This window comes from Labeo rohita, chromosome 9 (genome assembly GCF_022985175.1).
Source record: "Labeo rohita strain BAU-BD-2019 chromosome 9, IGBB_LRoh.1.0, whole genome shotgun sequence".
NCBI classification, from domain to species: Eukaryota; Metazoa; Chordata; class Actinopteri; order Cypriniformes; family Cyprinidae; genus Labeo; species Labeo rohita.
In genome coordinates this window covers 11,097,957-11,122,263 of record NC_066877.1, presented here as the reverse complement: position 1 = coordinate 11,122,263, position 24,307 = coordinate 11,097,957, and the positions used below count along the sequence as shown (strand labels likewise).

The 24,307-nt window shown below is 35.1% G+C and overlaps 1 protein-coding gene across 1 annotated transcript; it reads right to left on the bottom strand.

Annotated features, from left to right (window-relative positions):
• Positions 1-287: 287 nt before the first annotated feature.
• Positions 288-23,782, bottom strand: fer1l6 (fer-1 like family member 6). Its single transcript, XM_051118540.1, has 42 exons — positions 22,757-23,782; positions 21,176-21,255; positions 20,868-20,985; positions 20,714-20,768; positions 20,465-20,596; positions 20,326-20,388; positions 20,167-20,245; positions 19,878-20,034; positions 19,532-19,718; positions 17,497-17,689; positions 17,022-17,347; positions 16,817-16,925; positions 16,480-16,636; positions 16,263-16,383; positions 16,073-16,173; positions 15,076-15,166; positions 14,293-14,412; positions 14,035-14,187; positions 13,776-13,953; positions 13,534-13,658; positions 12,559-12,693; positions 12,255-12,401; positions 11,947-12,054; positions 9,908-10,069; positions 9,615-9,786; positions 9,234-9,358; positions 7,912-8,034; positions 7,776-7,821; positions 7,624-7,668; positions 5,773-5,849; positions 5,536-5,664; positions 5,297-5,437; positions 4,865-4,992; positions 4,606-4,776; positions 4,370-4,524; positions 4,145-4,287; positions 3,942-4,030; positions 3,756-3,854; positions 2,336-2,577; positions 1,975-2,132; positions 1,732-1,832; positions 288-1,096 (listed from the first exon to the last, which is right to left on the bottom strand). The coding sequence occupies exons 1-42, from the start codon at positions 22,789-22,791 to the stop codon at positions 916-918; spliced, it is 5,457 nt and encodes a 1,818-aa protein (XP_050974497.1). The 5' UTR covers positions 22,792-23,782; the 3' UTR covers positions 288-915.
• Positions 23,783-24,307: the final 525 nt, after the last annotated feature.

Below are 24,307 nucleotides of genomic sequence, written 5' to 3'. Positions count from 1 at the left end.
TTCAGCAGGCAAATGTGGTTTAACAGAAAAAGTGGCGAATGCTGTTTATAGTTTCTGGAAATTAGTCTGTGTTTTGATGGCTGATGTAATGGTATGTTTTGGTATGAAAAGGTAGGGAATATTTTTCTGATAAAATGCTCACAAGTAGAGTTACTGTCTCAGTAATGGGGAAAACTGTAAACCGTATCAGTTTCGGTTATTGATTCACTTATTCACGAAAGTGACTTATAAAAAAAATGCAAATAAGATATTATGATATACCATAATTCAGGAGCTGGAGCTTTAAAGATCAAAAAACACACTTTAATAACTGAAATACAACTTCATAAAGCTACATTTCTTACTACATTTCATACTACCAGTGCTAGAGTTTAATTAGTATTATAAGAAATGACATGAAATTTCAATTGGCTGAAAATAAAACAATTTTTAGATAATTTCTGGTATCAATATAAGGCAATACACAATGTGTTTGACAAAGACTATGATCACACATTTACATTACATTGACTCATTGGGGTTGTTCTCGCTTGTTTTATGTCATTGTATTTACACAGATGTTCATTTTTAAGTTATTGCCACCATTTTGAAAGTCACTTCATAATCATTTAAATAGTTTCGAAGCTCTACAGTAGAACAAAGTCTAACTGTTTACAGTAAGTAGGATGTGATGATTAATAAACATTTGTTTCCTACATTTTCTTGTACTATATGTTTTATGTTGTTTAAAGATTATTAAACATTTAATGTTGCATGGAAATGTTACATTTGTTGGTGTATATTAAATAAAACATTCTTAAATTCAACAAAGCTAGTTCTACCTTTAAATGTGTTCTTTATTAAAACAACAATAACAAGTTAAATTTATGCTGCTCATTTGTGTCCAGTTACTTTATGAGGGCGTCTGATAGTCAATTACCCATTGACTATCTTACTACTAATTGCCCCTGGTAGGGTGTAGAAGACAAGAACCAGGAATAAGGCCACGATCAACAGCACCAGTCCACCAATGATGTATTTCTTGTAGTTCCCCCAGATCAAGTGAAAGAAGCATTTGAAAGGATTCATAAACCAGGAGAAGGATGTGTCTGGACGACTAGGAAAAAAAGTAAAAATTTGATATTAGATGTAATTCACACATACAGTGAACTTCCTACACAAGCTCCAAAACACATCATGCAATTTTTGTTTTTTTATTATATGTGACCCTGGACCACAAAACCAGTCATTAGTCAATTTTTTTTTTTAAATTGAGATTTATACATCATCTGAAAGCTGATAAATAAGCCCTCCACTGATGTATGGTTTGTTAAGATAAGACAATATTTGGCTGAAATACAACTATTTGAAAATCTGGAATCTAAGGGAGCAAAAAATCTAAATATTGAGAAAATCACCTTCAAAGTTGTCCAAATGAAGTTCTTGGCAAGGCACATTACTAATCAATAATTAAGTTTTGAATTATTTACAGTAGGAAACTTACAAAACATCTTAATGGAACATGATCTTTACTTAATATCTAAGTGATTTTTGGCATAAAAGAAAAATTGATCATTTTAACCCATGCAGGGTATTGTTGGCTATTGTTACAAATATACCCGTGCTACTTAACACCGGTTTTGTGGTCCAGGGTCACATACAGGCCTATATGTTTTTAATTTGATTGACAGCCTTAGTAATAATGTGAATAAAACATCTTAAAATGGGCGTTAAGTGTATTAGCCCCATTACTTTGGTTTCTCTAGAGGCTCTGGCTCCTTGCGTGCACGTCCTACTGGATTTTTCTCTGCCTCTTCAGCTGTTACCAGATGAAATTCTGCTTCTACCTTCCCCTATGGAAAGAATTACATTTAGAATAAATTGGTCAAAAGGCAGGTTTTGATTGTCCATGTTTGCAAAAATGGAGCTACTGAGCTTCACGCTGAGGGTTTAATTCACAATTTTTCTTTCAGTGAAATAATTAAATTCACACACTGTGAGTTCTCCAGCTTTAACGAAGGGCCACCAGCCTTTGGAGCGTTTCTGCTGGAAGATGGAGATGTTGTCCGTGATTTCTGTCAGCATTTCCATTTTACAAGCTTTAGCTGATTTAGCTCCACGTGGAAACCCATGCAGATCCAACTCCACTGAGCCTACGGACACATAAAAATGACCTTCATGAAGTATTAATAACAAAAATAACTTTTTATGCAGGGTCAGAAACAAAAATATCTTAGTTTGTGTTCTGAAGATGAACAAAGGTCTTCTGGGTTTGGAACGACATGAGGGTGAGTAATTAATGACAGAATTTTCATTTTTGGGTGAACCATCCCTTTAAGCAAAAGAAATTTCTTACCCAAGAAGTCATCAGAAGAAAGCCTCTCAAAGTCCCACACCTGCATAACAAGGACTGCAGGGATCTTCTGTTCAGTTTTGTCCAGAGAGAAGATGCTGTCTCGCTTCTGCACCACCACCACTTTCTCAGCCGGCAGGTAGTTAAAGGGGAACACAAAGCGCCAGTTGAAGTTGCCCTCTCCAGTCAAAGAATTGTAATGGACATCAGTTTCCTGGCTGTCATCTTCAAGCCCCTTTAACCACCTGAAGAAAAACATTGGGGTCAGTAAGATTTTTAAAGGATTAGTTCAGTTTGAGGAAAATATTCAAAGATTTTTCTCCATATAGTGGACTTCAATGGGTTAAAGGTCCAAATTGCAGTTTCAGTGCAGCTTCAAAGGGCTCTAAACCATCATAGCTAAGGAGTAAGGGTCTTATCTAGCAAAAAGATAAATCATTTAAAAAAAAAATTAAAACTTAATTTTTAACCACAAATGCTCATCTTGCACTAGCTTGATTTTACGCATTACGTTGGAAAGGTCATGCGTGAAGTAGGCAGAAGTACTGACCCAGTTTACAAAGCGAACATGCAAACGCCCTTTATAAAAGCTAAAACAACGATGTCAGAAGATTTTAACTTTTTGAACCAAAGTACACAAATAAATAATAATAATAATAATAATAATAATAATAATAATGCATTTTATTTAACGGCGCCTTTCAAAACACCCAAGGTCACCTCACAAGAAAAGGAAGAATAGTTAATACAAAAAATACAAAATCACTACACAGAACAAAACAAACAACAAACACTCCATATGTAAAAATAAAATACAATAAATACTGAAAACATATTATAAAAAAGCCTGTCTAAAAAGATACGTTTTAAGACGTTTTTTAAAAGTCACCAAACAGTCGCTGTTGCGGATATCAAGGGGAAGAGAGTTCCATAAGTGGGGGGGCAGCATAGCTAAAGGATCTGGCACCCATAGTAGTTAGTCGAATCCGAGGTACCACACGAGAAATTGAAGATGAGGATCTGAGAGCACCAGGGTTTCAAAGTCATTTGAAGCTGCATTAAAACTGCAGTTTGGACCTTCGACCCGTTGATCCCCATTGAAGTTTCTGTTAATAATATTTTTTAATGTAAATCTGAATTTTCAGCAGCCATTACTCTATTCTTTAGTGTCACATGATCCTTCATTCTAATTATCAATGTTGAAAACAGTTGCTTTATATTTTTGTGAAAACCATAATATTTTTTTTTCAGGATTCTTTGATCAATTTAAAGCATCCTTGATGAATAAAAGTATTAATTTCTTGCAAAAACCAAACAAAACAAAAAAAATCTCACTGACTCCATACTTTCAAAAGTTAGTGCATATTGGGAGGCTTTTTCAATGTATAAATAATTAAAGATTGTCTGTATTTATTGCAGTCACCCTTTGACGTAAATGTCACTTGACTTCTGTCCTGTTATGAAGTTGGTGTCTTCCAGTATTACATCTTCAGTATTCCAGATAATGATCCTCAGCTCATAACTTCAAAAAAAAAAAAACACATTAGATGGGTCAAACAAGTATTAATTTTATAAACACAACCCAGTAAGATGGTTTAGTGGTTGTTACCCTTTGGGTTTGCGAGGGGAAATGTCCACAGGAGGGCCAGGATAAGGCATATCCATTGGAAAAATGTCCACCCACATCTGCAGATGACCCTGAAAAACATGCAAATGCACATTTACCAAAATCACTCCACCACCCAAATTACTGATATATGCATTCTTAGTACATTAAGGTTACATAGACCTCTAAACAACTACACACATTACCTGGTCTATCCCTGGTTTGTCCCTGAGGTAGAGTGCACGAGTTTCAATATGCTCTGGCACAAGTTTACAACCCCCATTGGGCATCTCAGACCACCTGTGCAGCACCTTTAGAGCCAGGTGCTCATATGACTCCACCATCTGATCTGTAAAACAGCAGCAAATGCATATGGTACATTACTGCTTTAATTATCAATCAACAAAATCATGAAAAAAAAAATGACCTACCTTCATCAGCAAATACAGTTTTCCCTGTAAAAACTTTGTTGCCAATGGTAATGCGTCCTGGAGAAAAGTGAGGGTTGTCCAGTCTGTTTTCTTTGCAAAGCTTAATCAACAGTTCTGTTGGCTGGATGCTGTCCCTCCATGCATTATAACCTTCACTAGGTCACATAAGATCAGCAAAGGTAAGCATGAAACTAACTTGAGAAGATGAAATGTTGAAAATGTTATGATATACTCACATGGCATATTCAGCAGGCAGACCACAGGTAGCTCGATGCCTACTGTAAAATCGGTTCTCCAAATCAATCTGTGTTTCTCCAATCAAATCATCACCGCCAACCATGTCGTAGTCATAGATGAGAACAGTTAGCAGGGATTCCTTAGGGAAAGTGGCTTGAAATTCAAAGGATCTGAACAGCAGAGGAAGATAAAGAGAGAATTAATCTTAAAGAAAGATAGAGGTTCGAAGAGAATTTCTCAATCATCATGCTCGTTTACCGTCCAAACACTGGGTTGAGCTGCTTTGGGATGTAATTGTCTCTGTCTTTGATCTCAGTTTTCCCTAGTTTCAGCACTATGTAAGGATCTGCTTTGCCATCTGGGTCTGCAGGGTGCAGGTTGAAGGCCTAAAATGGGTAGAAAAAAAAGGGCAAATGACTGTATCACTGTTGAGCATGTCAAAGAATATTGAGCTCAAAAGAATAGCATTTGTTCGAAATACTTCGATACTTGTCACTCTCACTTTTGATTAGTTTAATGTACCAGCCCACACTGGTTGACCAGCAATACCAGAAATAACTATTACCAATAAAACTAGATGTATCTTATTTTAAAGCATAAACAAATAATAAGCAACAATGATCAAAATGAACCAGTGAGTACTTTAATTAGCATCAATATTCCAGAATCAAAAATATGAAAAGCACTTACTGCAACTATGTATACACGGATAAGGACTTCAACTGGTGTGTTTGGAGGAATACCCTGGTTTATTTTAAACTGCCCAGAATCCAGATATCCTTCCTCCTCTTCCCCATCCGCTTCAGGCAGCTTGTACAGACAGAACCTGCCCTGATGGCACAATCAGTGATGGGAATTCTGTCACCTGGACCTTAAAAAGCCTCCAATGGTACTTCATGCGAAATCTTAAACCATAAACCTTAACCTACCTTAAACTTCCCAACAAATCTATCATCAGCAGAACCTTCTTCCTCATTGGCCTTTCCTCGATAGAGTTCAAAGGTTTTAACCCAGTCGTCAAAAGGGCCAAACTCAGCCTCCAGCTCTTTGTCATACACCTGGAGAGATTGACAGGTGAGTCTGCACATCCATTTAATGGATAAATCCTTATTTAACGTATAGACAATATTTGCAGGTTAACTAAGCATTGTAATGACACATTTTACCTGTAATGTTGCAAGCCTGGGCTGTTCTATCACACTCTTGAAATTCACCTCCTTTTTCTTGTCCTTAACATTTGAAGCTAAAAATACCACAAGAACAATATACAAAAACAAAAACTTCATATCAAAATAACTTGCACACGGTCTAGAAGACTTTAAAGGTTTTTGACATACTAACCCTCACCAGGCAAACACAATTAATGCATTTATACACTGAAAATCAGTAAATCGGTAGGTCATTAAGGTTTGTTTTTGAAAGAAATTAACACTTGTATTTAACAAGATTAAATTGACAGTAAAGAAATGTGTAATGTCACAGAAACGAAGTTTTCAACTAAATGGTCTGCTTATGTACAGAAACCAGCACAAAAAAAAAAAAAAAAAAAAAAAATATGTGTGACCACAAAACCATGTTGCACGGGTATATTTATAGCAATAGCCAACAATACATTGTATGGGTCAAAATGATACATTTTTCTTTTATGCCAAAAATCATTAGGATATTAAGTAAAGATCACGTTCCATGAAGATATTACTGTAAATATATAAAAACGTATTTTTTTTTTTCTCGGCCAAATATTGTTCTATCCTAACAAACCATCAATGCAAAGCTTATTAATTCAGCTTTCTGATCTCAATTTCATAAAATTGAGCCTTATGACTGGTTTTGTGGTAATTACATTTTAAATTACACTAAAAGTAAGAAATGTTGTAAATAATAGTAATATTTCACATTATTACAGTTTAACTGTATTGCTGATCAAATGCAGCTTTGGTGAGCATGAGAGACTTCTTTCAAAAACATTACAAAAAATCTTACCAACCCTCAACTACTGAAAATTAGTATGTGTGTACAAAACCCAGAAAGAGAGGTGCAGATCTGGGTTCATTGGGATTGCAAAATGTTGTGTGATCTTTCGTGTGAGCAGCGTTTTCTTTTTTAAAAGTTTTAAATATGTAGACAAATTAAAACAGAAGTTCCAGACCTTCCAGAACAAAAATGTACTAATAATTTACTCACCCTCTTGTCATCCAAGATGTTCATGTCTTTCTTTCTTCAGTCGTAAAAAGAAATTATGTTTCTAGAGGAAAACATTTCAAAATTTCTCTCCATATAGTGGATTTCAATGGTGCCTGTCAGTTTGAACTTAAAAAATGCAGCTTAAATGCAGGAAGAAGGGTCTTATCTAGCGAAACGATTAGTTATTTTCTAAAAAAAAAAAAAAAAAAAAAATGTACAATTTATATATTTTTTAACCTTAAATGCTCGTCTTGTCTAGCTCTGTGATGTGCATGCGTAGTCTGTGTAATTCTGGTCAACACAATTAGGGTATGTTGAAAAACTCTCATCTCATTTTTTTCTCCTATATCAAGATCATCCTACATTGCCGTTTTAGATGGCAGTTTTTTGACATACCCTAACTGTATTGACCCGGATTACACAGACTATGCATGTGCATCGCAGACAAGATGAGCATTTGAGGTAAATATGTATGAAATTATACACTTTTTTTTTTTTTTAAAATAACCAATCGTTTCACTCATTCCTCATCTGGTATCATGTAGAGCCCTGCATTTTGGAAGTTCAAACTTGCGGGCATCATTGAAGTCCACTATAGGGAGAACATTCCTGAATTTTTTTTCCTCAAGAAACATAATTTCTTTATGACTGAAGAAAGACATGAACATCTTGGATTACAAGGGGGTGAGTAGATTATCTGTAAATTTTTGTTCTGTATGTAAACTTCTCCTTTAATCCCATTCAAATGCACAGGGTTTGCTCAGTGGTCAAAACATTCTGCAATCCTGTTGACCGCAACAAAGAAAGAGGGGCAATCTCACACTCATTCTTACCCAGACTGATCAATCCTTCGGAAATAATGTTCTCCAGAGGAGTTACTGAAATACATCATAACGTGGTCATGTTTGACTAAAGCTGGAGCATGATTTGTCTACATGATCCAGAAGACAAAACTGATTCTGGAGTAAACTCAGATGTCACTTACTATTTTCGAAGAGCAGTGGAAATGGATTGTTTTCTTTTTGCTTTGCCTGAGAAAGAAGCAGCAAAAAAAAAAAAGACAAATAAGACCAACTGCTGCTAACAAACAAAAAGTGTTTTTTACTAGTTTGGAAGCTTACCAGTTGGATCTTCTCCATTGATGCATAGTATTTCGACCACCAGTCAATGACGTTATCTGCAGACTCATCAGCTGTAGTGCGTTTCTTTCTTTTCGTAGATCTTGTTTTGCTCTTCTTTGATACCTGGCATTGATGAAGAGATTTATAGCCATAGGCGATTGGTAATGTGTGCGTGTGTTTATGTGCTTCCACTTGCACATATGTGACCCTGGACCACAAAACCAGCCATAAGGGTCAATTCTTTGAAACTGAAATTTATATCATCTGAAAGATGAATAAATAAGCTTTCCACTGATGTATTGTTTGTTATGCTATAGGACAATATTTGGCTGAGACTGAGACTACTTGAAAATCTGGAATCTGAGGGTGCAATATAATCAAAATACAATGCATATTACTAATCAAAAATGAAGTTTTGATATATTTACGGTAAGAAATTTACAAAATATCTTCATGGAACATGATCTTTACTTATCCTAATGATTTTTGGTATAAAAGAAAAATCAATAATTTTGACCCATGCAATGTATTTTTGGCTATTGCTAAAATATACCTGTGCTACTTATGACTGGTTTTGTGGTCCAGGGTTAAATATCTGCTTTTAGTAATCGGGGACAGAGAAACGATCGGTTATTTTCTAAAAAAATTGACAATTTCTATACTTTTTAACCCTAAATGCTCATCTTGTCTAGCTTTGTGATATGTATGCGTCTGGTTCAAGACAGTTAGAGTAGGTCAGAAAACTCCCATTTCATTTTCCAACTTAAAAATCATCCTACATTGCTGTTTAACCTTTTTTTGTAAAGGGCGTTTGATCTTCTTTGCATGTTCACTTTGTAAAAACTGGGTCGGTACTTCTGAAGTGATTTAGGATTATTTTGAATTTGGAGGAGAAAATAAGATGGGAGTTTTTTGACATATCCTAACTGTATTGACCCGGATTACACAGTGTTCACGCAGAGCTAGACAAGACAAGGATTTGAGGTTAAAAAGTATATAAAAATGTAAATAACTAATCATTTTGCTAGATAAGACCCTTTTTCCTCTGCTTTGATTGTTTAGAGCCCATTGAAGCTGCATTTAAACTGCATTTTGGAAGTTCAAACTTGTGGACACTACAGAAATCCACTATATGGAGAGAAATTCTGAAATGTTTTCCTCAAAAACCAAAGTTTTTTTATGACTGAAGAAAGAAAGACATGAACATCTTGGATGAGAAGGGGGTGAGTAAATTATCTGTAAATTTTTGTTCTGGAAGTGAACTTTTCCTTTAATGTGATGCTTTCTCAATTTTTTTAGTTTATCCAACTCAATAAACAAACCTTCTTCTCCTGGACGTCTGGCTCAGTTTTAGGGGCAGGGGCGATAATTTCCTCTTGCTCTATTTCAATGGCGATTTCCTCATTGGGTGGTGGCACAACACTTTGCTGCAGAGACAGCTGAGCCACTACAGGCCAAAAAGAAACCATACTTTTAATTAGATTTGGACAATCATTTTTATTAATTACTCAGAATGTTTAGGTATTTATTTAAAAACAGGCAGATTAAGCATCCCTGCACCATCTGGGGTTATTTACAATTGGGGGCTGGGAATCATAATATTTTTCCAAGACTTACTTATTTCATGCTAGAGGGATAGCTTAGATTGTGTTAGATTTTTAGTTGAAAAGACGTGACAGTTTATTAAATGGGACGTGTGTTACCTGCTATGTTTCTGGGCTCTGGTAGGGGCTGTTGAACAGGTGTAGGGATGTGTTTGAATAAGGCCAGGTTGTTGATCATGTGACTACCCACAAGTGTGCTCCGGCCAAAGGCCCTCCAGTCCACCACAGTGACAGTGAGAGGAGGGAGGAGGTGTTCGTCTTCAGGCAGCTCCTACAGAGAGATAACAGCAGCCACGGACATGCTGAGATCAGCTGAATGCTTAGCGAGGAATCACATGACCAGAGCGATGGGGACAACACCGTATACCCTGTTATTGCAGCAGTTGACTTACCACATCAAAGGCATCTACAAGTATTGTGAAGTTTGGGTTTTTCTTGTAACTCTGTATCACCGAAGAGTTTACGCCTCCTCCCGCACACTTGATAAAAACCTGGGGCCGATCGACAGATAAAAGCTGAACTTTTTTCAGTTCTCGGAGGCCCCAGAACAAAACCTGCAGTGCACAGAAACACAAACTCAACAATACTTGTATTCATAGTACAGACAAAACATTAATAGTGCACACTGGAAAAAATCTTCATTACACATCACACTAAAATTTTAAAAGCAAATGTAGTAACACCTAATAATAGTGAGACCTGGTACAGTATAGACCACAAGACTATTTCCAGCTACTACCATGCAGTCTATTTGTGTAAATACTGATCAGATATTGAATGGCATTTGAGAGATGCTTATAAAACTAAAAGGAATTCACAGCACTTTTGGGAAAAGATTTTGATTTGAGATATAGTGGTTTGACGCCAAACGAAAATGGTCTGACTAACAAAGGTTTCGAAGCAAGATGTCGACATATGAAAGATGTAAATACATCTAGCAAAACGCAAATTAAAAGCCAAATTTTAAAAGAAAGAATGTGTTGGATTTATAGGAATTGCCCTGTAGTTATACAATGCAATGACGTAGTTAAACCTGAATTATTTTAATCTATCTTGTATGTATACTACCAGTCAAAAGTTTTTGAACAGTAAGATTTTTAATGTTTTTTAAAGACTTCTCCTCTACTGCTCACCAAGCCTTATCCAAAGTACAGCAAAAACAGCACAATTTTAAAATATTTTTACTATTTTTACTATTTTCAGCATCATTACTCCAGTCTTCAGTCACATGATCCTTCAGAAATCATTCTAATATTCTGATTTGCTGTTCAAGAAACTTTCTAACTTTCTATTTATCAAAGAAACCTGAAAAAATATACTTAGCTGTTTTCAACATAATAATAATAACAATAATAATAATAATAATAATAATAATAATAATAATAATAATAATAACAACAATACATGTTTTTTTTTTTGAGCAGTAAACCAGAATATTAGAATGATTTCTCAAGGATCATGTGACTGGAGTAATGATGCTAAAAATTCAGCTTTGAAATCACAGGAATAATTACATTTTAAAATATATTCTAATAGAAAACAGTTATTTTAAAAAGTTTTTAAAAAATTTTTTTACTGTTTTGGCTGTAGCTTTAGATTAAATAAACGCAGGCTTGGTGAGAAGAAGAGACTTAAAAAAAACATTTAAAAACTTACTGTTTAAAAACTTTTGACTGGTAGTGTAAGTATGTTTTAAAAATCCTTATACAGTTTTAATAAAAAAACAAACAAAAAAACAAATACAATAAATGAATATACAATAATTTTGCATATACGGGAGCTTAGAAACTGTTCATGAACTCATGAAATCAATCAAGTCATAAATTATTTTCAAGAATAATGATGCCCTTGGGATTTAAATCAGGGGTTGATCAACATGTGCTTTTCAGGGCAGATGCTGATACCGTTTATTACAGATCAAGTAGGCTGATAACTGATATTTTGAACCAATATATATGCCTGGTGTAAAAATTAAAATTAATGTCAAAATGAAGAACAACAATGGCTCTGACAAAAACTTTCTTTAAATGCTTTTAAATGATTTTATCGGCAGATCGGTTTTGAAAACGACCGATACTGATGACCATAAAAATGCTTAATATCGGCACAGATAATCAACCAGGCCAATAATTGGTTGACCTCTAATTCTAACTTAACTAAAGACTATAAATCTTTACTATCACAAAAAATGTTTACTATCAATGTATGGAATTAATGACTGCAAAAACACACCCCAAAAGCTTTCTCACACTATGCAAAGATATGCAACATGTTTACAATTAACTGCTTGAAATATTTTCATTTTTACAATTGACAGCTAAACTAGAGAGCAAAGCAATGTGCTTTCATATGAATGCTAATGAAGTGTTTACCCATTTTTTCACATATATACTTACTTCACATATAAGATCATAAGTCATAGATTGTTCACCTCAATTCTGTACTTGCAGAGCACAGGTCGAATGTATGAGGGTACTGGGGTAACCCCTCCATCTGGCTCATCTAAATCTGGAAGTGTGTGTTCTCCTGACTTTGAGATCTACAGGATCACGCGCCAAGACAAACAGCAGACAGCATATTACTTTCTGCATGAGATTATAAATGTTAGTAGAACATAAAAATAACTAATTGTTATTTGTAGCAGGAGTAGTAGCAGTAATAGTAATATTAATAAACAGCAGATTTAACCACATCTTCAAATGCACATTACTGTGATGTGTCGTGTTTGTAAGACTGGACCTGAAGGAGTTCAAATGCTCCCAGAATGTCTCCGCCTGACAGGCTGCCACAGAACAGAGGGCTATACTGCAACTGAGGTGGGGAGTATTGTTCATCTGACAGTTTGACTACAGGAACAGCCATTGTCGACCCCAGGTACTCTATCCCCTGGATAGAACAACCCATTGCTTCAGCTCAAAATATTTAAGAGAAACAGCAGTTTTTTTCAGATGCATATAATGGTTTATTGAATTACAGGACAATCTACAATAGGAGAAGACCTACATATGTAGTCTGTATACTTAAGTGAATGTGTTTTCCTCACCACTGCATCATCATCGTACACTTCAATCACAACTAGCGGTGGCTCCTGGACTATATCATAAAGCCCTCCATACAGACACACATTATTCATCAGGATCAGCTGATTCCATGTGGGAGTCAATGTTTGCTTGATGATCTAAAAAATTACAATATGAAGAAATACCAATTACCTTTTCACATTATAAGGTTAAACTATCTCTTGCACTTTTTCATAGAACTATAATAATTTTTTGATGCATAATATTTTTACCATCAGAACATATTTTAAGATGTAATTTATTACTGTGATTTCAAAGCTAAATTTTTAGCATCATTACTCCAGTCACATGATCCTTCAGAAATCGTTACAATATTCTGATTTGCTGCTCAAAATAAAAAAACATTTATTATGTTGACAACAGCTAGTAGAGTAGATTTTTTTCAGGTTTCTTTGATGAATAGAAAGTTCAGAAGAACAGCATTTATCTGAAATAAACATCTTTTATAATAATATAAATGTCTTTATCATCACTTTTGATCAATTTAAAGCATCCTATATCAGATAAATACTGATCTTTGGATCTTTCTATTCCTCAAAGAATCCCGAAAATGTACTCAACTGTTTTAATAATTTTAATAATAATAATAATAATAATAATAAATGTTTTTTTAACAGCAAATCAGCATATTAGATTGATTTATGAAGGATCATGTGACACTGAAGACTGAAGTAATGATGCTTAAATTGTAGTTTTGATCACAGGAATAAATTACAATTTTACTGTTTTTTTTTTTTTTTTTTAATTATTTTACTGTTCAAAAACTATTGACTGGTAGTGTGTGTGTATCTAGACATGTTGTTGTTTGCACTTCTATTTCTATAATGTTCTCTGCATAATAATGATAGAGTTAAATCTAATTTAAACAAGTGAAAGAATATTTGAATACAGAAAATACTGGTGCAGTTAACAGCATCATCACATAAACTCATGCTTACACCAGTGCTTTGACTGTTGGACTGAAAAGACACCCAGGCAAAGGGGTCTGAGAGTCCAGTGTTGTCTGCTGCAATGAGACCACGAGCCTGATACATATGAGCCCTCAGCTGGAATAAGTGCTTCTCTGCAAACCAACAACCAACAGGGTCAAACAGCAAGACAACATGCAAATCAATGTTTTACAGATAAAAAGAATGGACACTAAAAGAAAAACTCAACACAGAGTGCTGAGCAGTCTTGCCTGTGTAGAGTATATAAGCAGGAGGATGGCCAGTCCTGTCTTCAGATGAGATGTGCTCCGGTTCAAAGCCTGATGGGAGATTTTCCAACATGTGAGATGAATCTCTGCTAGTTCCCAGCCATAAATACACATCGAGTTTAGCTTGGACTGTCCACCCTGGTCCACGCTTCACTGGAGGCTGAAAAACACATTCCGTTTTAAAAGCTATAAGAGCTTTAAGCTATTTTATATGATTTGCATTTGATTTCACTGTTCAGACCTTGAGGAACAGGGTCTTAATCTTCCCACAGTCTCGGCCTCTCTGCTCTGGGCTTTGTGAGAAGAGCAGGTGACGAGCAGGGATTCTGGCATACGCCAGACGCTTGTTATTACTGAGCAGGCACACAAACACATCTGGTAAAGTGTGTTGAGGCTGAGAAAGCCGTGAGATGAAGAGAAATATTAGTAATAATGGACACTTACATTATATGTGTAAGAGATCAAAGATGTGCATATAACAATGACACAAAATAACAACCTCTTCCACGAGGAATCTCAGTTTCTTCTTAATTTTTTGGGCTTCCAGCATCATCTCCTTTACAGTCAAAGATCTCCTCTTGGGCTCAAGCAGTCCTCCTGCTATTTCAGACATGCTCTCCTGAAGAGCAGCAAATAAAAACAAAGACTAGTCAAAAATACAAACACTACCAATCAAAGTTTATAAAGTTAGTTCTCCCAAAAATAAAAAAAAATGTCATTAATTACTCACCCTTGTTGTTCCAAACCCTTAAGACCTTCGTTCATCTTCAGAACACAAATTAAGGTATTTTTAAATGAAATCTGAGAGCTTTCTGACCCTGCATAGACAGCGACGCAACTGATACGTTCAAGACCCGGAAAGATAGTAAGCAATTGTTTAAAATAGCGTCATAATCACTAATAACCACATAACCACTGATAACCACTGATGTCACATGGACATTTTAATGATGTCCTTGCTACCTTTCTAGGCCTTGTGCGTGGTAGTGTTGTGGGTTTGTAACAAAATGAGAATGAGTAATTAATGACAGGATTTTTCTTTTTGGGTGAACTATTCCTTTAAATACACTTAACAGAATTAATGTTCTTGTGATCCTTTTTAATTGAACCTACAAATGAATTTCTTTACACATTTTATATTTTGGTTGTGAAATAAAAAAGTTGGACTAGTCTGTGGAGGAAAGTAGCAATGAGCAATAATTCATAGTAAAAGACAGGATTAGTCTGATGTTTTACAGAAAAAGGTGTTTAAAAAATGAAAGCATGCAGAGAAGAGATCTACCAGCTCCTGTTTGCACAGAGTGAGCCTCTTTTTGTCCAGTAAGGTCAGGTTGCTTCCCTTCACCTTCTTTTCAGCAAAAGCAATAAACTCACTGCAATAAACACACCATTACATTCAGCATAAGCATAATTAGGACACTCATGTTTTTCCAAACCTGTTTCTTTCGTCTGTGGAACATACACAAAAAAAATGTCCCAATTGTTTTTGTACATACAATTAAAGTCAGTGGGGTCCAAAACAACATTGGACTCTACAGACTTTCATTGTATGGACTAAAAAAAATGAATGAGTGAGTAAATTAAGACAGAATTTTCATTTTGAGTGAACAAACCTTTTATAGGGCAATACATTCTCTTTGTTTCTGTGACAAACACTTGGTTTTGCTATGAAAACACTTTCAGAATGCAGAACAGTGACGCAAAAGTGAAAACTAACAGAATAGTGACACCTACTGGCTGTTCAGAAATTAGTTTCACCCCGTCATGTTGTAAGGTATGATACTGTATTAGCACATGAAACTTTACTAACATTTTAAAAAATGTATTTTATGATTAATGCTATAGAGCTTTTTCTCTGATATCACTGAATATTAGACAATAAAGATATATTTCACCCAAATATGAAAATTCAGTCATTAATTACTTACCCTCATGTCGTTCCAAACCTGTAAGACCTTTGTTCATCTTCAGAACACAAATTAAAAATTTTTCTATGAAAGTCGTTATTTTTGTTTTCTTTGCGCACAAAAAGTATTCTGTTAGATTCATAAAATTGAGGTTGAACCACTGATATCACAGACTATTTTAACAATGTCCTTACTATGTTTCCTTGAACGTGGTATTTCATCAAAAAATATCTTAATTTGTGTTCTGAATATCAAAGGTCTTATCGGTGTGGAACGACATGAGGGCGAATGAGTAATTAATGACAGAATTTTCATTTTTGGGTCAACTTTCCCTTTAATTCCACAGAGAATCCCTATGGTTTTTAGACCTACCTGGCATCTTTTTTAAATTCTTGAAGAACATGGTGCATGAGAGTCCCTGCTTCTGGAGACAACATTTTATCCAACTCTGCCACCTTAGTGACTCCATCCTCCTGATAAACATAAACAAAAAGAACACATGAACTACTAGCTGAAAACATGGTAATGTCATAAAACACTAATGGCTTGAGGGATCACATACAAACATCAGGGCAATTGTGTCCAGCATGTTGGCGTGATGGAGTCGGTACGCTCGATCCTCCCAGCTGCTATAAATATACACACAGGGCTTTTGCGCTCCGATAGGTAAGTGCATGTAGTGCCTGCACAAACAAGATTATGAGTCCAAGTTTTGTTCATGACTAAGGTATATTATTTAATGAATATATAAGCTTGTTCGTGTTGTTTGATCTAAGCACCTCTGTGCATCTCCGAAAAGTGGCCTTTCTGGTGTTGTAGTGGATTTGCATGGCATTGTTGCTGCAGTGTCCAACAGAGGAGTGGTCAGTGACACATCTTCAGGCTTTTTCTTTGAAGGAGGCGGCGCAGCACCATCAATTAAGTTCCCAAAGTTACCTGAATAAACAAGTACACATTTAAAAGGGTCATATTATATGTATACGTATATGTATAGAGGCTGACCATGAAATGCAACTCCACCATGAGTAGAATAAAACGAGTAGAAGAGCCTATTTTGTATGTATTTGTGATAAGTGTGTTATATATGATCTTAAATGTAAATCCTGTTATGTTTACCAATGGTGAATTCAAGGCTGATAGGTCTATCACTGGTTCTTCTGTCAATCATAGAAGCCTCAAACACACAGCCAAAGAGCAGGAAGGTTTCCATGTCTTCATCATTTATCTAAATTAAAGTTAATGTAATGGAAATGTTAATACAATGGAAAAAAAAAAAGGGGGGAAAGTGTAAAAACGAGAAAGACCGCTGCAAAAACTTCACCTTCTGTGGGGGCTCCACTGGCATCACCTCAGGCCCTATAGTCTTGGACTTCTCTTCCTCACCTCCAGGTCCCGTCCCAGTTTTGGGATCTTTTGCCCCTGCTTTTCCTCCCTTGGCATCTTTCAGACTGATTCTTGAAAGCAGGGATTTAGAGTCAGGAGCACCTCCAGACAGGATCTCCACACTGAGCTCAATGTAAACCCTGCCTCTGTAGGACACCCCCTCTCCAACACCCTCGTTCAGCTCCTGGCTGTCATCCACCAGTGTGGAATTACGAAGTGAACCGTAGAGGTTGATCCATGCCGGTCCGAATGTGGGCAGAAAACCTAAAAAAGAGCAATTCATTATTAGTTTGTTTGAAGATGCTACTTGGTTTGATATTTAATTTTCAGACATTTCTAAGGTGTTCAAATAATTTTTGTGGCCACTATGATACAAAATATCTTTTTTTTAACAATATAATGAAGTAGCGAACCATTGTCTCCATCATTGTCGTTTGAGATGGTGTGTAAATCAATGTAATGAGTCCCAATGGCCACGTCATTCATGCTTCCCTCATCCAGAACCCGAATCTTCAATCTCTGACACAGTGGAGGAAACATCTCCTTAAACACCACCTGCTCGTTCCACACTGGGTCTGCTGTGCTCTTCTGAGTAGATGTCCTGCCCTTTCAAGCAGAAAATAAAGAAAATAAGTATCATACCATAGTACTAAAATAACATGCTACGAACAAACAAACAAACTTTAAAAACTGCCAAAAAAGCACAGACCATACCCGCAAGATGCGTTCTTAAAGAAAACTGAAACGTGGCGTGACAGTTTAACTTTTTTAAACTTAATATGGCGCCTTTAAAATGCGGCACTTCTGTGCAACAACACGACACCCCAAAAAGGCAGCGACTCTGACTACGTAAGGGCTATTTATATATTTGTAGACATAATTTATGTTATATTTTGTTCATGTTTATTGTTCTAGCTATGGAAAAAAATACAAGTTGGTAACGATATGAGAGCACTGTAGTTATTTTTTAAGGAAAACTATATATATATATATTTTTTGGGTCATTGAAATATTGCTGAAATAAAATGTAATTAATAGATGAAACACATAAAAAATTAAGATTAGAAATGCAGAGGGACTAAAATTATTTAAAAAGAAAACTGAAGAGCTAAAATGACTAAAAGGGTCATTCCTGGGATTCGGTGCTTTTTCTGTCCCCAGTAAATATCATGCTATTATTGACTTAAAATTTAAACAACATAAATTTTAAAGTTGTCTTTGACATAAAATAAATACCTTTTGAGCATGTTAATTTTTTTTTTAAATAATTCTAAACATTTTACAGCATTTTAAACTACCAAATATCACAATTTTTCTTGTCCCCAGGCCTGCGTCTACCACTTTCATAGTGAATACAGCACTTAATAAGAGTGATTTTGTTACATTTTTCACGTTGTTTGGTATATCAGTATATCAATAGTTTTCTCTTATGTATATATTTTTTCCAAGTACTAAATAAATTAAAAAAATAATAATAATAAAGGTTTTTAGCTTGTCCCTCAAAATATTGTCCACCCTGTTATATTCAACTACTGGCCTTTTAAATAAAAGTGGGCAAAATGAAATTACATCATATCAAATGGCTGTCATCATTTCATTGCAGGGAAAACAACTGGGGAAGGTGAGAGCCTCTGTTTTGGTAATTGTCTGTTTTTACTTATTTTATCTTTCTAATTTGATGTGGTCAATTTCAACATGTCAACCCTGTTAAGGGGAATATAAATAAAGTAAACAGCAATTCTTATTCATAAAAGTAGCATTTTAAAAAAACATTCAGTTCTTTATTTGACAGACCTTCTGTGTTAGCATTGTTTTGCTCAGACTTAGTGTAATGGCTGATTTTCAAAATGTCAAAATATCCACTCTGTTAGTTTCCACCCTGTTCAGTCAGAAAACCTAACAGCATGGATACATTTAGTAAACGGATCATTAAATTCATATACTTAAGACTGACCTCCCTACCATAATTACACAAGAATTGATTTTAAAAAATGCATTTAATTTTTTAAGTGTTATGATGTCCAAAAGGCACTGAATATTAGGACTGACCCATTCCCCTTAATAGGGTGGACATAGAAAAATGGTGATATTTAGTGGTTTAAAATTTAAAAAAACTATATATATATATAAATACGCTTAAAGTTCAAAATGCGTTATTTATGTCAAAGACAACTTTAAAATTGATGCTGTTAAAGATTCTAAGGCAATAACATCATGATCTTTACTGGGGACACAAAAGGCACCGAATCCCAGGAATGATCCAAAAATGACAAAAACACATAAACTGCTAAAACCTAAATTAAAATGAAACCTGAAATACAAAAAAACCTATAATAGCATACAAATAATACTACAATAACACTCAATGATGGTAATAATGTTTTCATTATTAGTTCACTACCCCTTTAAGTGTGTTTGTTTTGTCTAAGTACTGGATTGTGAGCTTACAACTTGACCGAAGAATGACACCTCTACATAAGGATCTATGAGAGCTGTTGTGTCTCCAACAAAGGCTTTGGTCACGTTGGCCATAATACTGGAGTTTATTCTGGGAAGACCTTCTGCACGGTACACTATCACGTAAAACCGAGCCCACGGACGTTCGGGGTTTAAGCCTTCGGGAAGCAGAAGGTGCCTGGAAGAGAACAAATCATTTTTCCAGAAAGGAAAGTTACTGAAAAAATCTTACGGTCTGATTATTTAATCAGCAAAGTGTATATTAAATTACAAATGGTTTCTTAGATATCTAACATCACTGAATCCAGAATAAAAATCTTAAAATAAGAGATCTTACTTTTCTATCTGTTCTTCAGCATCACTGAACTTCTGGGATGGTGTCGCAACATCTCCTTTTCCTGACACGCTGATGTCACACTTCAGGTGACCTTTCACCCCTGTGCGGATGTCAGCGGGGTCTGTGAGTGTGGCCCACTTATTGATGAACTGATGGCCTGGCACAGCAAGGACAAGACTTAGTGTTGTTTTACAAGCAGAATACCCAATAATCCACATCTCAGACCAGATTTTGAACGTTTATGCCTTTAGTTGAAGAAAATGTGAGCAACTGCAAACCAAGTGTTTACCAGGTTGAGCGTAAACTGTCCCAACATCAATCTTAAAGGTTCCCACACAGTAGCTCTTCATTATCTTTGAATGCATGACCTTTTGGAAGAAGCGCACTAATGTGAGCAGGTTACATCAAGAAAAGCATTTTGATTACATACAGTAGCCTATGTACTTACTGATAGTTTGATGACTTTGTCAAAAAAGATGTTTTGATTGCAAAAGAAGTCAAACACAAAGTACTGTTGGGGCGAGAAGAACATGGTTATTAAATTCCTGCAATTATCATAAAGTGTCCATCAAAGACAGTATGATCACCTCATTGTAAAAGGGAGAGTTGGTTCCTTCTTTCACAGACGTCTGCTTTTTCTCATCTCCAATTTCAATCACGACACTAGGGTCTATATTGTCCCCGACTAGCTGCCTAGCCTCTGTTATGTTGATGGAGATCTTAGGAAGAACAGATTTTGGCATTTCTTTCAATATTAAGAATATTAATATCTTTAAACAAGAAATAAGAATAGGCATTCAAACTGCAACTTTCAATCCAATTATACTGAGTTCTACCTGGAAATGTTGTGGTTTGCCTTCACCTTCCAAGATCTTGGCCACAGGTTTAGACCTTTCAAATCCAAAAAAGTAAAAACATGAACATGTTGTACATAAACTACAATTAATAACACATCACACTGTAAATATTAGAGAGAAAAACAAAAAGTGCCTCTTAATATTAGCAGTCTGTCTGAGGGAAACGTGTGCCGAGGTGGACGCTTTAGAGAGTTCAGGCTGTGGTACGTCTACCACGTCTGGATTGTCAGGATTAGTTTCAGGCTCTGCCTCTAAAATGTAAAGATTAAACCAGCTCAGTGAGAACTGGCTTACAAGCATTTTAAACACTTGTAAGGATCAGCTGTTGTATGTCTGAATTTATGATTTGAATATCTCTGTCAACAAAACCATGCAGTTAATCCTCATGAAATGCTCTACATCTTTACTCTTGTAACACTGTGTTTGCTTTCATGGTCTTACCTAGAGCATTTTTGTTTGCGATTACAACACCCTTCTGTCCTTTCCTGTGTTTCTTCTTCACTTTTATTCCAAACTTTTTGCTGTGGAAACACATTGGAACATCAAACCACTGTAAATAACCCCACCCAGTCTATCAATATACCTGTTTTTTTCCTTTTTTTGGTCTCCCTTTCCCATCATTTACTTTAAAGGGTTAATTCACCCAAAAATGAAAATTCTGTCATGAATTACTCACCCTCATGTCGTCCCAAACCCTTAAGACCTTTCATTGAGCGGTTCAACCTTGTCACATGGAGGGTCAGACAGCTTTCGGATTTCATCAAAAATACCCTCATTTGTGTTCTGAAAATGGGTCTTACGGGTTTGGAACGACATGAGGGTGAGTAATTAATCACAGAACTTTTATTTTTGGGTGAAGAATTAACCATTTAAATTAGCCCTAGTAGTTAAAAATTGGAATTAGTGACAGAAAGTTTATGTAGAAACCCCAAAAATGTCACTTTTGGGCAAGTTAACCCACTGGGCTTTTTTATTAATAAATAATTAAAAAAAGCATATAAACTATATATATATATATATATATATACATATTTGGCAGCACAACTGTTGATTTTATCCAACATTGATAATTCTAATAATAAATCTGCATATTAGAATGATTTCTGAAGGATCATGTGACACTTAAGACTGGAGTAACAGCTGATAAAAATTCAGCTTTTCATCGCAGGAATAAATTCTATTTTAAAGTATGTTAAAATAAAAAACATTATTTTATACTGTAAAAACATTTTGCAATATTACTGTTTTTTTCTATATTTTTAATCAAATAAATGCAGCCTTGATGAGCATAAGAGACTTCTTTAAAGACTATTACAACCCCATTACTGACCCCAAACTTTTGAACGGTAGTGTATATATATATATATATATATATATATATATATATATATATATATATATATATGATGTATGGAACCCCGTTTCCGCCACTGAATAAGGTTATTGCGACGTGTTATCTCACAATTCTGACAATTTTTCTCAGAATTGCATGATACAAACTCGCAATTCTGACCTTTTTTCTCAGAATTGTGAGATATAAACTCACAATTGCGAATTATATATAATAAGTCAGAATGGTGTTATATAAACTGGCAATTGCGAGTTAATTAAGTCAGAATTGTGAGATATAAACTCGCAATTTTGTGAACATATTTGTCTTTTTTCTCCTCAGAACTGGACTTTATAACTCGCAATTGTAAGTTTGTATCTCATAATTCTGAGAAAAAAATCAGAATTGCGAGATACAAAGGCAGTCAGAATTTCGAGTTTACAAGTCTGACTTTATTTCTCGCAATTGTGAGTTTATAACTCGCAATTGTGCATTTATATCTCACAATTCTGAAAAAAAGTCAGACTTGCGAGATGTAAACTCGAAATTGGCGGAAACGCGCTTCCATAAATTATGTTTTGGATAATATAGCATCTGCCAAATCACTAATTATTAGATTAATTAGTTTCTTCATAAAGAAGAAACTAATTATTTCTTCTTCATGAAGAAAAACCGCTCTCAGGATAGCTTACCCATACGACGCAGCGCCGTCTTTATCTCGGTCCATTCTTTCAGGAGGAATTAATTAAAGACAAAACATCCAGCTCAGATACTGTGACTGTAATCCACTCCATTCAGCGAGACAGTGCGTGCACTTCCTCTCCAAATGTCTGTTTGACTTTCTGTTGCCAAACGATTGCATTACAAACAAGGGTGGAAGACTTGTGGCATGTGTGTTTTTAAGAAAACTCAACAGAGACCATTCAGCATTTAAACTTGCAGAATTAATTGACTGTCAAAACACCAAACACAAATAAAGATAGGAATCTTGTGTATTTTTTTTTTTAACATTGTAGCATTAAAATCGTGTAGTAAACGATGATTTTAAATTGGATAAAATCGATTTTAAGTGTGCACCCTTATCAGAATGCAAGTATCACTGAGGCTATAAAACAAGATTCGACACATGGCAAACGAGCTTTTTCATCTGAACGTTGGTGGTACTACTTTACAGTAAGCTATATTTACATTTCATGAGCTAAATGAGACAATATTATAGCATTTATTATAGGTTTTATAGTAGCTTAATGTTAGTACAAATAAAAATTAACAAAGATTAATGCTGCAAAAGTGTTTCAATAGCCTATGGTTACTGTTAGTTTATGCTAACTTTTGCCTCAGGTAATTATGCAGGCTTATTATAAAGTGTTTAGTTTAATTTTGTTTGAACAGCATTAATTTGTTCACAATGTCTTAAGACATTAATCATTTATATTGTTTTGTGGATTAAGTGCTTATAAACATTAGTCATGGTTTGTGATGTTTCATGTCAAATGTGCTAGCTACATACTTAAATGTAAGCGTTCAAACTGGTCTGAAGCACAAATTATGCAAATTAGGTTTTTAAACGCCTACTTAGCAACTCATAAGTACTTAGAATGACACTGTTTGCTAACAGTGAACAGCAGGATGTACAAGGATACACCTCTGGTAAATATATGCACCAACTCAAACATTAAACTCTGTATTTGCAATCGCCAGGCGGAATTATTTTTTTATTTAATTACACATATATATATATATATATAGAAAGATTAAATTCTTCTTATCATTTTATAATAGTTTCATTCTGCAAAGCCATTTTATCCCTTACAGCTAATCTGTATCCATGCTGTAGAGCAGTGGTTTTCTAAAAGCATGATGCCTTAACTTGCATAAGTTAAAATGCATTCTTTTTAATTTGTGTCTTTAAACATTCTCAGAAATATGGTGGACACTGTGGACAGTATCCAGGAGGAAAATATATTCCTTTATCCATTCTTGGTGCATCTGGAACCAAGAGTCATACACTCTCAGAAAAAAATGTACAAAAGCTGTAACTGGGGCAGTACATTTTCAGTACTAATATGTATCTTTAATGTACCAATATGGACTCTTTAGGTACAAAGTTGTCCCTTTTAAAGAGGTACTGCCCCAGTGACAGCTTTTGTACCTTTATTTCTCAGAGAGTGCAGATTCAGTCCAATCGGAGCCATTTCAGAAAATTTTTCACCCAGACAACCCTTTTTTCTTTACCAAAGTAA